The sequence below is a fragment of the Grampus griseus genome (assembly GCF_964374135.1).
Source record: "Grampus griseus genome assembly, chromosome: 1".
NCBI lineage: Eukaryota > Metazoa > Chordata > Mammalia > Artiodactyla > Delphinidae > Grampus > Grampus griseus.
The window spans coordinates 167,824,796-167,837,878 of record NC_139017.1 but is presented as its reverse complement, the minus strand read 5'-3'; the positions used below and the strand labels follow the sequence as shown (position 1 = coordinate 167,837,878).

General features: G+C 51.6%; 1 protein-coding gene across 1 annotated transcript in view; it reads left to right on the top strand.

Moving 5' to 3' along the window:
- Nucleotides 1–12,201, top strand: part of VWA5B1 (von Willebrand factor A domain containing 5B1) — a gene marked incomplete at both ends in the record, with an annotated part of 47,177 nt that extends 34,976 nt beyond the window's left edge. Inside the window, 8 exons of the mRNA XM_082675859.1 lie at nt 568–769; nt 1,202–1,516; nt 3,065–3,202; nt 6,581–6,694; nt 8,849–8,923; nt 9,555–9,624; nt 10,067–10,184; nt 11,707–12,201. Of these exons, the coding sequence (XP_082531985.1) occupies nt 568–769; nt 1,202–1,516; nt 3,065–3,202; nt 6,581–6,694; nt 8,849–8,923; nt 9,555–9,624; nt 10,067–10,184; nt 11,707–12,201 (1,527 nt within the window). The remainder of the gene's footprint in view (nt 1–567; nt 770–1,201; nt 1,517–3,064; nt 3,203–6,580; nt 6,695–8,848; nt 8,924–9,554; nt 9,625–10,066; nt 10,185–11,706) is intronic.
- Nucleotides 12,202–13,083: the final 882 nt, after the last annotated feature.

Sequence of the window (13,083 nt, the reverse complement as noted above, 5' to 3'; positions counted from 1 at the left end):
TGTCAGGATAGAGGTAGAGAACTGATAAGCCGTAGGGACTCAGTGAATGAACTGTATTCAGTAAATGGTGATGACGTTTGTACTCTTCATAAAATCAAAGAAAAGGCTGTTTTCTATTTCCTTACATCAAAATAAATTTTTTTTGTGAATCAAAGATTTAAACAAACAAAAATAGAATCACAAAAATTCTAGAATTTTTTTTAGTAGGAAAGACTTTTTAAGCATGACAAATGAGAAGACATAAGGGAAAAGGCTGGTAATTATAACTACAAACACACACAGAGTTTTAAACTTTATGGCCAAACCCAAAAAAGGTGGGTTTAGAATATTATCCATGGTATGTGATTTTCCATGGTTTTCCTGGTTTGGACTTTATCCATGGTTTGGGATTATTTGTGTTGATGTTTCTTATGGGTAATGGAGAGCAGGTCATGTGTCCTTGGGTACTACAGGGGCAGTCCCCCAGGAGGAGCTGGGGCAGCCAGGGAAAGAGCTGTGGCTGGGAGTGGAGGGAAGGGGGCCAGCCACCAGGAGCTCAGTCTCCTCCCCTTCCTCTTGCATTCTTAGCCCTTGCTGAACAGTGGCCCGGACCTGAGCCAGGGCCCCAGACTCTGGGGTCCAGTGGCCCGCAGGCCCTCTCTGCTGCCCCAAGGCTGCCGGCCCTTCCTGCCCTCTGGCCAGGAGACCCAGGCTTGGAGCGCCATGAACGAGCTGGATCTTGGGTCTGGTCTGAAGCCTGCCTCAGACAGCTGCAGCCCTGGGGACCTGGGTAAGTGCCCACAGGGTCCAAGACCTGACTGGGGACAGGGAGGAATCCTAGGCTGTAGCCCAGCCTGGGAGGGGGGCATCTGCTGTGGCCCATCCCTCCCAGACGACCTCACCAATCCCTCTCTCCCAATCAACCTGGCCCTTGGGCTGCCTGTGAGGCTCCCAGGTGTCCTACCTGTGGAGTGACCCGCCACCCTATCTGGCCCCCTCAGGTACTGGCTTCCTGAGAGGTGGGTCTGCCCTACTCTTGGGGACAAGCCAGTGCCACCCCTGCTCTCCTAAGGAAAGAGTTGTGTGTTCCCTGGGGGCGGGAGGGGGGAGGGGACTGTCCTTGCTTAGCGGTGTCTGCATCCTGGGGAGGGATGATGTCGCCTGGGAATGGAACCCCTGTCCTGCAGCTCAGATCACAGCCCGCTTGTCCCTCCGCCCCCAGAGCTGTCCCATCACCCCTCCGCCTTCGAGACCGAGACGTCCTCGGACTGGGAGACCCTAGCCGAGTCCGAGGAGCAGGCCAGTCCCCGCAGGCCCGCCAGCCCAGGACCCGTGCTGGGCAAGGCCGTGGTCAAGGGCCTGCGTGACAGCCAGCCTTTGCAGTGGGAGGTGAGCTTTGAGCTGGGGCCTCCCGGCCCCAAGAGGGGCGACGCGCGCGAGCCCGACCTGTGGGGCGAGACCTTCCACCACCTGGCGGCCCGCGCCATCATCCGCGACTTCGAACAGCTGGCGGAGCGCGAGCGAGAGATCGAGCAAGGTGAGGGCCGCGGGCCCGCCCCCTCCTCGCAGCCCCGCCCCATGCCCCGCCCCTGCCTCGCCCCCAGGGACTGCCCTCCTCCCCCCCTGGCTCCACCCCCTTCCTTCTCCCCACTGCCCTGCCACCGCCCAATGCTCCGCCTCCCCTCCCCATCTCTGCCCCCAGGTGCCTCCCTTGACCCCCACAGTCCCCCTCCACACACACACACACACACACACACACACACACACACACACACACACAGCGGCCCAGGGCTCCACCCCCTGCTTGATCTGCCCCCTCCCAGCCCCATGCTCCTCCACACCTCCCACACCCACCCGGTAACCAGTCCTCTCCTCCCTCCTTTTCCTCTGCTACACGCCCCTCACTCCTCCTCACTTCCCAGGGCATCTCCCTGCAGCGCCCCTGTAGGGCTCCCGAGACAGAACCGTGGGGATCGCCCTATTCCACCTGCCTTGCTCCTCTGGGACCACACCCTATCTTCCCACAGAACCCCTAGATCTAATCGGTCCACCCAGTAACCAATCAAGGCCGTTTATTGAGTATGGATCAGCTGGGGGCCAGGCTCAGGGCTGAGCAGTGCAGTGACCACCACCATCCCCGTCCTTACTTATGAGTGCTTGACACAGATTAGCAGGGAAGCCAGCCGACATTAATCAAATAAACACAATTAATTGAGTGCATTTGTCCTAATGCCATTAAGAAGAAACACAGGGATCCAAGAAATTGTATAACAGGGATGGTGGGGAGACTAATTTAGTCCAGGAATTGGGGCAAACTTTCAAGACAGTGATTTGTGGGATCTTGAGGGAACACACCTGGAGAACAGATAAATAGAGACATAAATAGAGAATATTTCTATTATTTGTTATAGTTTATGCTTTATTTATATAACAATACTACATGGTTTATATTTTATATTATTTGTATTTTTATAAATTTTTTTTTCTTCCAATGAGCACTTTACCTTACAGTTTACAGGACATTTGTCCATCCTTCACGTCAAGGAGACTGCTCACCTGCTCAGTAGGAAGAGTCTGGGCTTTGGGGACCATCCTGAGTCCTGATCTCAGGTCCATTCCTAAGTTGCTGTGTGACCCTATGCTCACCACTCTCCCTCTCTGGTCTGTCTCTGCAAGGTTGTCCCAATGGTCCCCACACAGCCAGGGGACCTGTGAAATCCTGCAGCAAGATTCTCATCAGAGAGCTGCAAAATGAAAATAGAAGATACTGACAACACAGAGATTTGGGTTTTTTTTTAATAACACTAAAGTTATTTAAGGAAAGTAACTGTCATTTTTTATTAGATGTCTTACTTCTTTTGCATTAAAATATCCTTATTTTATGAAGTGATGGTGGAGGTTTTAATAATCTTGAGGGTTTCTTTTAAATGACCTTAATGGCAAGTTGGTAACTCCTTAATTTTAAGGGCTTATTTAATTCCAAAGATGGGACCATGGATCTAGCCCTCCTTTTAGCTTCCAGAGCTTCCATGTCAGGGAGGACTTTCCCACTCCACACAGTGACACCCCCCTTCTCCCTCTGCAGGGTCCAGCCGCCGCTACCAAGTGAACGCCGTGCACACCAGCAAGGCCTGCAACGTCATCAGCAAGTACACAGCCTTCGTGCCTGTGGACAGAAGCAAGAGCCGTTACCTGCCCACCGTCGTGGGATACCCCAACTCTGGTAAGGCAGGTGCGCGGCCAGGGCTCTTCTGAGGGCCAAGCAATTCCCAAGTGGGCCAGAGGAGGGGGACTGGGATACAAAGCAGCCTAGACTGGTGGGGAGGGGTTCAGGGAAGGGCCTTGAAGCTAAAAGGCGCCCCAGCAGATGGTTTGGCCGCCAGGGAGTAGGGGGCACATGAATCCCCATCCCACTGCTCTGCACAGAGCTGTGAAACCATCCCACTCCCCTTTTCCCACTAAATGAATATGACTTGATTGTATTTTTCCAGTTGGTATGTGCTCACTGTAGAAAATTCTAAAATATAGAAAGATGTGGATGGACCTCGAGATTATCATATGAAGTGAAATAAGCCAGAGAAAGACAAATATCATAGGATATCACTTACATGTAGAATCTAAAAAAAAAAAAAAGATACAAATGAACTTATTTACAAAACAGAAATAGACCCACAGACATAGAAAACAAACTTATGGTTACCAAAGGGGAAAGGGGGAGAGAGATAAATTAGGAGTTTGGGATCAACATATACACACATATATAAAACAGGTAACCAAGAAGGACCTACTGTATAGCACAGGGAACTCTACTCAATATCTTATAATAACCTATAAGGGAAAAGAATCTGAAAAAGAATATATATGTGGGTGTGTGTGTATATATATATATATATATATAAATCTGAATCACTTTGCTGTATACCTGAAACTAACACACTATTGTAACTCAACTATACTTCAATTAAAAAATAAATTAAAATTTTAAATTAAATATAGAAAGACATAAAATAAACAAAAGTGACTGGGACTGCCAATCATCCAGAAATGAGTACTAATTAATCCCTTGGTGTGATCATCCTGCCAGACTTCTTTCTACAGGTGTCTACATGTAGAGAAATCAAAAGACAGATCATTTTGCATAAATTGGATCATACCAATATGTGCTATATCTTACAAACTCTGGGTGTGGGAAATATCTTTCCGTCTCTTCATTTTAATAGCAGCAGGTACCCCACTGCAGGGAGCGATCATCATCATAGCAGCCAGTTAGACAGTGTTCCATAGCCCTTTATATACATTAAATCATTTAATCCTCAAAACAGCTCTGCAAAGAAGATACTGTTTCCCCCATTTTACAGGTGGGGAAGCAGAGGCAGAGGGGGTAAGTAACTTGCCCACGGTCACACAGCAGTGAAGGGCAGAGTCAGGCTTTGACTCCCAGTAGCCTGGTTTCAGAGTCTATCCTCCCTCCTACTCCTCTCCACTGCCTCTTTTTTTTTAATGTTTAATTAATTTATTGATTGATTATTTTTGGCTGCATCAGGTCTCAGTTGCAGCACATGGGCTCTTTGTTGTGGCGTGCAGGCTTCTCTCTAGTTGTGGTGCACAGGCTCCAGAGCGCCTGGGCTCTGTAGTTTGCGGCAGGCAGGCTCTCTAGCCGAGGCATGTGGGCTCAGTAGTTGTGCCCCGCGGCATGTGGGATCTTAGTTCCCCAACCAGGGATCGAACCCACATCCCCTGCATTGGAAGGAGGATTCTTTACCACTGGACCACCAGGGAAGTCCCTCCACCGCCTCTTAAGGTTTATCAGAATGTAGCCCCCTATTATTAGACCTTTTGTTTATTCCCTTTTTTTTTTTTTTTTTTTTTTTCTCGGTACGCGAGCCTCTCACTGTTGTGGCCTCTCCCGTTGCGGAGCACAGGCTCAGGACGCGCAGGCTCAGCAGCCATGGCTCACGGGCCCAGCCGCTCCGCAGCATGTGGGATCTTCCGGGACCGGGGCACGAACCCGTGTCCCCTGCATCGGCAGGCGGACTCTCAACCACTGCGCCACCAGGGAAGCCCTGTTTATTCCCCTTTTGATTATTGTAAATTGTGCTGCAAAGAACATCCCTGTGCACCTGTCTGGTAATCTCCTCAGGGCTGACATTCAGAACTAAGATTGCATATCAAAGAGTTGGCCCATTTTAAATTATTGTGATGTATGTTACCAAACTGACCCTGCCCCCAAAGGTTATCATGAGGAAGGTTTTCTATCCTCACCACCACTGAAAATTGTTTATCTTTCTAAACCTACTAAACTGAGAGGGGAGAAAAGTACCTTCGGGGAATTTCTTTAGCTTCTTTGTTGAAAACTTTTCGTATGTTTATGGACTATATGCACTTTTTCTTTCCTGAATTATCAATACATTTTCTGTTCTTTACAGCAGCTTTTTCTTTTTTCTTTTTAAAGCAGACCTCCTGAAAGAATTGTGTTTGGAAACAATATATGCCTTTTCTGATTCCTCTGCCCTCCCCCCACCCTGCTTTTTAAAAATTTGGTACCAAAATATTCAACGACCCACTCCCTCCCTCCCTCTCTGCCTCAGTTCCTCTGATTTCAGGTTCTGGCCAGCAGCCCAGGCTGTCACTCCACTGGGTCTTCTCACCCACTGGGCACTGTCACCGTGAATGACGTCACCCCCCTCCCACTCATCTCTGACCATTTTTTTTTAGCTTCTGTAGCCACAGTCTGGGAGTTTTAAGGACCAGACACATATCTTAACCTAAGTCCACAGCCCCCTAAGATTTGGATCAGCACTTCCCAAAGTGTGTTCCAGGAAACTAGAACCCTGGTTCCGTGTCTTGTTAATGGCCATTCAGCACAAAAATAGGAAATACCAGATTAGGAAAAAACATTTCTGAATGACTGGATTAAATAAACCTTAAAAGCTTTCTTTACTGCAGGACTTCTCAGAGCCTTTAGGGTGTTAGTATACATCAAGAGGCTCAGAGAATGGACTACAGTATGAAGCTTCTTCAAGACTTATTTTCCAATGGAACTCTTCATTTTTTAAGGAACAACTTCAAAACTAGTGTTCTCTGAGAATGGAGTTTCCCAAAACACACTGTTGGGTGCTGTAGCTTCATCTTCATACCCTGATGGTGATGCTCTGGGACTCAGGGCCCTGCCCTGTGGGAGAGGAAACTGGGACCTCAGTTTCTGAGACAGCAAACTGAGAGAGAAGGGAAATGGGGTGTTTCTGAGATAACGAGCCTTTTAACTAACTAGAAAACATTGGTGCTTTCTGAACATTATCTCAGCAATAGAATTTACCTGGCAAGGTAAGTATTATTCTCCCCATTTTCCAGGTAAAGAAACTGAGGCTCAGAGTGGTCAGTACCCCATCCAGCTAGTCAGAGATGGGGCTGGGGTTTAAACCCAGGTCATTCTGTCTCGGAGCTCATGGTCTTACCTTCTGCAATGCCTCCCTGCCTTTAGATAATTGACAGAGTGAAGCCAGAACGTTGACCTTGCTCTCCCAGCCCATCTTCCTTGGGGAAGAGGCAAAAGACTGGCACAGTTGTACCCATCTGACCCCTTCTCCTTGTCCTCATGAAGGTGCTGTGTTGCGGATGGTCAGCTCTCGGGTGCTGACCCGACAGTCGAGGGGCACTTCTGCTGGTTTCCGGCGGTCCCAGACGATGCCTGGGGAAGACTCGGCTGCCAGAGATGGCAAATTTCAGAACCTAAGTAAGAGCCGCCTCCGGTGTACTCTGAAGCCTGGGCCCCTGAGCCACCGCACCCTCATGTCCGAGGCCCCGAAGGACTCTCTCTGAGTCTTCACTCTGGGCCTTGTGGGACGAGAGCAAGGCCAGCTTTCCTGGATCCTCTGAGGCCTGAGATGGGCAGCGGGGCTCAGCATGGCCCAGGCATGCGTCGTTTACACAGCTTTGCTGAGAGAGCCACCGGGAGCCAGAGAGCAGTCTGGCCTCCCTGCCCACGTGCCCACATCATTCCCCACCTCTCCCTTTTCAAGGTCCACCAACCCCAGTGGCTGTTTCCCGCCTCCAACCTCTGAGTCCTCCCAGGCACTGAATGCCAGGAAACCTAATAAAGGAAAAAGCAAAAAGGCGGTTCCATCCCACCTTCTGCTTCTTCCAGGATTCCCAGAAGCATCCTTTCCACCTTCACCTGATTTCATTATGCCTGCAGCTTGGGTCCTTGAAGATCCATGATTTGACCATTTGGTGACCTTGCACTAACTCACAGGATTGCCTTAATCCTCTGTGTCTTGGATGTCTGCGTGTCTTTTTGTCCCACTAAAGACAGCCTAACTGCTGCACTAGTCCTAACCCCTTCCTACGTGCCCTCACATGTACAATGAGCATCTCCTGCCTTCTTCTGTGCATGGGAAGGACATCAGAGGTCCCACCTGGCCACTAGCCCCGACCCCCAGATCATAACGATGTTTTACGTGAGGGATTAGAAAGTGCTCACAGACTTTGATGGGTTAAAAAAGGAACAGTTTGTAAGGAGGTGAAAATCCCGAGGAGGATCTCTTCAGAATTAAGGAGTTCTGCCAGCTCCTTGGTCCCTCAGAGCCTCCAAAACCAAGGGGAACCTGCTCTACCCCTGAGCCACGCTGGGTTACCAGTCTAGAGGAAGCTTCTGGTCTACCCTTTCCTTTCTCTGTAGCTCAGCTACTGGTGGCCCATGGCTTCCATCAAAATCACAAATCCCTTCCTTTGAATTGTCCTCTGATTCACGCACAGTGTGTAGGACGTCTAAACTCTTAGTCTATCCCAAGCCCTTTCCCTCCCCAAGGATGACAATGGCTAACACTCACTGAGGGTTTTCTATGTGCTGGGCACTGCTTTAATTATCCATGACTCCTCACACCCATCTGAGAGTGTTTCTTTTATTTTCCACATTAAGAGATGAGGAAACCGAGGCTCAGAGAGATTAATTGACTTACACAAGGTCACACCGCAGATGCACGAGAGAACCGAGATTTGAACAAGCCGTGTCTGGCTCCAGAGTCCGTGAGGTTAATTACCCACCATGCTCTCTGCCTGCTGGTTGCCTCATTCATTCAGTCACTGGTTCACTCTTGTGCTGCCCCCCAAGCACCCAGTGATAATCAGAGCTTCTTGCCCTCACAAAGCTACTAACGGTCTCATAAGGGAGACAGAGGCTTTGCAGAACAAATCTGTGCATTTTTCCATAATTTGGATCATTCCTGTATAGTATAGATGCCCGTCACTCTCCAGCCATTGAAATATTATAATAGTCATAAGAATAATCATCCTGATTATATATTTTGAACAAACGATGTGCAAGTATTATCCCCATTTTACAGATGGGGAAACTGAGGCTCAGAGCCCTCTGACATGTCAATGCCATGTTCTGATGCCTCCTGGAGAGCTGGCATGAACCCACCTTTCCGCCCATCTCCAAACACCATGCTCAGGCCTCTGACCTGCTCCTGCTTCCCTGCTGGGTCTGTAGCTCCCGGCTTTACTGAGCACTTATCATGGACCAGGCACTAAGCACTATCTGTGTATTATCTCATTTACAACAACACAGATCAATACTATTATCCCCGATTTGCAATTGAAACTTATAAAGCAAGTAACTTTCCCTGGGGTTACACAGCTAATCATTGGGAGAGTTGGGGTTTGAACCCAGGCATGTCCGACCCTTACAGTGGAGCACAGGTGGTGTCTTTGGGAGATGAAGGCCCATCCAGACAGGGATGGGAACCTTGACCTTGCTCTCCCAGCCCATCCCCAGGTACTGTGAATTCAGACCAGCACTCTCCTTGGGAGGATGGGAGGTAAGGGGGAGGGCTGGGAGCTCAGGCCTCACTGGCTTCCTCTATTGTAGATGTGGAGGAAAGCCCCACTGCGTCCTTCAGTGAGAACACATCCCCGGGCCGCGAGAAGTACGCTACTCCTGAAGGTGAGTGGGCAGTCTGCCAGCTCTCCCTTTAATTAAAATAATGATAGATCTTTGGGCCAAGAGAGTGTCTTAACCCAACAAAGTCCTTGTTGGTTCTTTTATTCCTCAAAACAGTTCCATGTACGATAAATAGGAGTATCCACACTTTAAAGGAAGAAAACTGAGACCCAGAGAGGTGAAGTGACTTGCCCAAGGTCACACAGCAAGTTGGTGACAGAGCTAGGCCAGGAATCAGGCATCCCAATTCCCAGCGGAGGGACCATTATACCACCTCACTCTGCTGAGAATCTTCAAGCAATGTGCCCATTGAGGAAGCTCAATGTCCCTACTCGGGGCTGAAGGGGGTTGATGTGAAGTTGTCACTGTCCCCACAGGTAACCTTCCAGAAGATGCCAGGGGCCACCAGCCAAGGGAACTTGGAGGCCTGCTTCTTTACACACGGACCCACATATTTCTCCCCTCCCCATACCAACTGCATCAGAAACAGCCCTGCAGCCCGATCATTAGCTCAGATCCCTAGGGGTGTAGGCAAGTCCCTGGCCCTCTCTGGGCCTCTGTTTCCCCATCTGGGTAGTGAACAGCTGGACAGGGTCATCTGTCAAGCCCTAACTGTCATTCTGTGGCTCTCCAGGTCCCCTGCGCAGTCTGGCCACCAACACCCTTTCTTCCTTGAAGGCCTCAGAGGCTCTCTTTGGATCCAGGTACATGGGAGTTCCACTGGGGGTTCACTCTACCGCCACCTGTTTTCCCAGGACTGTCCCTAGCTTGGAAGGCCAAAGGCAGGCCCAGGCTGACATTTACACAGAAATGAACAATCTTAAGGATGCCAAGAAGGACCCCTGCCCAGAGATAGCACTGTCTTCAGGTATCACCCTGCTGAAACCACCTCCGCCCCACGTTCACTTCCAACGGGTTCACGGTGTCTTCGCAAATGCAAGTCCCCCTGAGAGGGCTAGCATGAGACTCTCTGACCACTGGGCTGAACAAGAACATGCTATCAAAAGAGGGTCCTAAAAAGAACACTACCTTGCCCCTCGCAGCCCTGACTTTCAGAAGCTGTTGAGTGGGCTCTCGGGGGGGTGGGATGACCAGGGACACCACTGGGGCGGCGGTGGTCACTCTTCCCCGGCTCCACCCACACAGGCTGAATCTCAACAAGTCCAGGCTGCTGACGCGAGCGGCCAAGGGCTTCCTGGGCAAGCCGCTGACCAAGGCTCCAGAGTCACCCCCAGGGAGACAGAGCTTGGACTACGTCCCGCTGGTGAGTGCCCCAGACCCCAGACCCCAGGCCCACACTCAGCAGAGGGGCTGCCCTGCTCCCCTTCCACCAAGGGAAGAAGACCTAGACCTTCCCACCCACGTAGCAGCCGGGCAGAGGGAGTTTGCCTGAGTCTTCCATCTGGGGTTTAGGAGTGTTGCTAAAAGCCAGCGCCAGCACCGTGAAAATTCTTTGCAATCTGCCACCTTCGCTTTAAAAATTCACGGGAATCTTGCACTCTACTCCACCACCTCTGTGTGTCTGTTTTTCAATACATAAAAATAAGCCTTGAAATGATTCACATGCAAGTAAAATGAACACCCCAGGGACATGCAACGTGTTTAGCAAGTGGCTCTGCAGATGCCCCAGCATGCGGGGCAGGGAGAGAAACCCAGGTCGGGGGTGGGTGTCTCTGAATCGAGGAGAAAGGGAGCCTGGTCCTGCCACGTCTGGGGCTCAGTAAGTTTGGGGAGAGAGAGGTGCTGAAAGGAGGGAAGCGGTTAGAGCTTCACTGCCCCGCTGCAGCCCCTGCACACCCAAGTGCCTAGTGTCACTTGGAGTTTCCAAATATCCCGGGCAATAGAGCAGGAGGCATGTATTCACTCAGCAAGGATTTGTTGAGCCAGGCACAGCACTAGCCCCAGGGAGACAACCTTGAACTAGGTGAACATGGTCCCTGCGCTCACGGCACTGCCACGGAAACCGGGCAATTCTGATGGTTAGGTGCTGTGAGGGAGCAGTTGGGTTTGGTGGGGGAGATGGGGAGGGAGGGAGAAACCTACTCCAGGCTTGAGGTCAGGGAGGAATGACGCATGGCTTCTGGAAGGATGTAATGCTTAAGCCCATAGTTTACATGCTGGAGTTACATGGTTAAGCTGGCAGTTTACACATGAGAGAGCGAGCTTGGGGGCTGGAGAATGGGTGGAGGGGAAGGAGTCAGAGACGAACCAGCGCTTTGGAAATCATAGCTTGGATTTATTCTAGGAGAACATTGAAACTACTGAGCTGGTGGCCTCCAAAAGGTGACAAGGCCTCTGCCTTACAAAGACCCCTCAGGATGCAGGAAAGATGGAGTGAAGGTGGGGGGACAGGGGAGGGAAGTAGAGGCAGGGACAACATGAAGTGGCAGATGGTGGGCTGCAGAGCTGTTCAGAAAGTGGGACCCGTTGGGACTTGGTAACCGATTGACATGGAGGGAGGAAGAGGGTGGTTAGCTGCCCAGAGTCTGTTGGATGGCGGTGGATGGTCCCAGTGGCCGAGCTGGGTCCACCTGCCCAGGACAAGAAGCAGGTCTGGAGTGAGGATGTTGAGCTGGGCTTGGAAAGTCATCAGCGTGAAGTACCAGTGGGATAAAGCATGGCGGTGCTCGGCTGGGCTGGGTATCCCGCAAATCCCCCGGGTAGGTGGGGCGAGCTGGCGGGGGGAGGTGTGAACCAGCGGGCTGTGTTCACACAGACTTGGGCATGGCCTGGGGCTCCATGGGCTAAAAAGTTTGAGGCCCACTGAGGGGCTCCCACACACACAGGTGTCTCTGCAGCTAGCCTCCGGAGCCTTCCTTCTCAACCAAGCCTTCTGCGAGGCCACCCACATCCCCATGGAGAAGCTCAAGTGGACCTCACCCTTCACCTGCCACCGAGTGTCCCTCACCGCCCGCCAGCCCCCGAGTCCCCAGACGTGCACCAGCCCCTCACCTCGGCACCCCTCCTGTGACAGCTTCTCCCCGGAGCCTCTGGCCGAGGGCAAGCCGGGCTGGGAGCCCAGGGCTGCGGTAGAGCACACAGGGCAGCTGTGGGCCACAGTGGTGGCGCTGGCGTGGCTGGAGCACAGCTCCGCCTCCTACTTCGTTGAGTGGGAGCTGGTGGCCGCCAAGGCCAGCTCGTGGCTGGAGCAGCAGGAGGTGCCCGAGGGCCGCACGCGGGGCGCGCTCAAGGCTGCCGCCCGCCAGCTGTTCGTGCTCCTGCGGCACTGGGATGAGAGCCTAGGATTCAATATGCTCTGCTATAACCCGAATTATGTGTAGAGGGGGAGAAGGGGGCTGGGGCAGTGGCGGGGAGGGAGGAGACCACGTGGGCCTGGTAGGGGGACTCTTGAAACTGTAGCCAATATACTGGTTGCTAGAAAGAGCCCTGGATTGGCAATCAGGAGGCCTGAGTTCAGTGCCAACTTTGCTACCACCTAATTGTGCAACTTTAGGCCAGCTCCTCCCTCCCTCCCTTCTGGGCCTCGCTTTCGCCACCTGTAAAATAAGTGGGTGAGGTGAGGGAGCTGGACTAGAACCCCAGAACATTCAAAGGTTCCTTTCTGCCCGGACATCCGGAGAGCCGTGGAACTTACTGCCACTGGGGGGTAGGGGGAGAGAGAATACAGTTTAAGCCTGAGATCTCTCTGGAGGAGGGTCACATGGGCAATGACCCCCTCAAATAAAGGGTGGGTGAGCGGCCCCAAAGCCTGAAAGTAACCAGACCCGCAAGCCTGCATCCAGGCAGAGGGAGACCCCCCTCTGCCAGCTGCGTTGTGGGATAAGCATTTGTCTCCATGGTGACAGACCCTAAATCCCACTTACAAACTGCCCGGAGAACCGTCCTTCCCAGCACTTTAAAAGAGTCACCCGGGGAACTTTTATTTTGGCTTGGAAGCCCTTCATGTATTTTAGTGTTGGTTTGCAGACTATTTGTGACTTCCTATCTAAAAAGAGGAGAGCAGGACAAGGGGAGGCACCCTGCAAGCCAAGGTGTTAGCATTAAGCCGCAGCCTGTGCAAAACCAGTCCCCGAAGAATTCTGAGCCATGGTCACAGAAGCCAGTGGAGAAACCAGACGACACCTGAAGTCATTTTACACACTTTCAGGGATTGCGTAATGCAAGCCCCATCCCCTTGTGTTGAGGGGCTAGAGAGCCGCCCT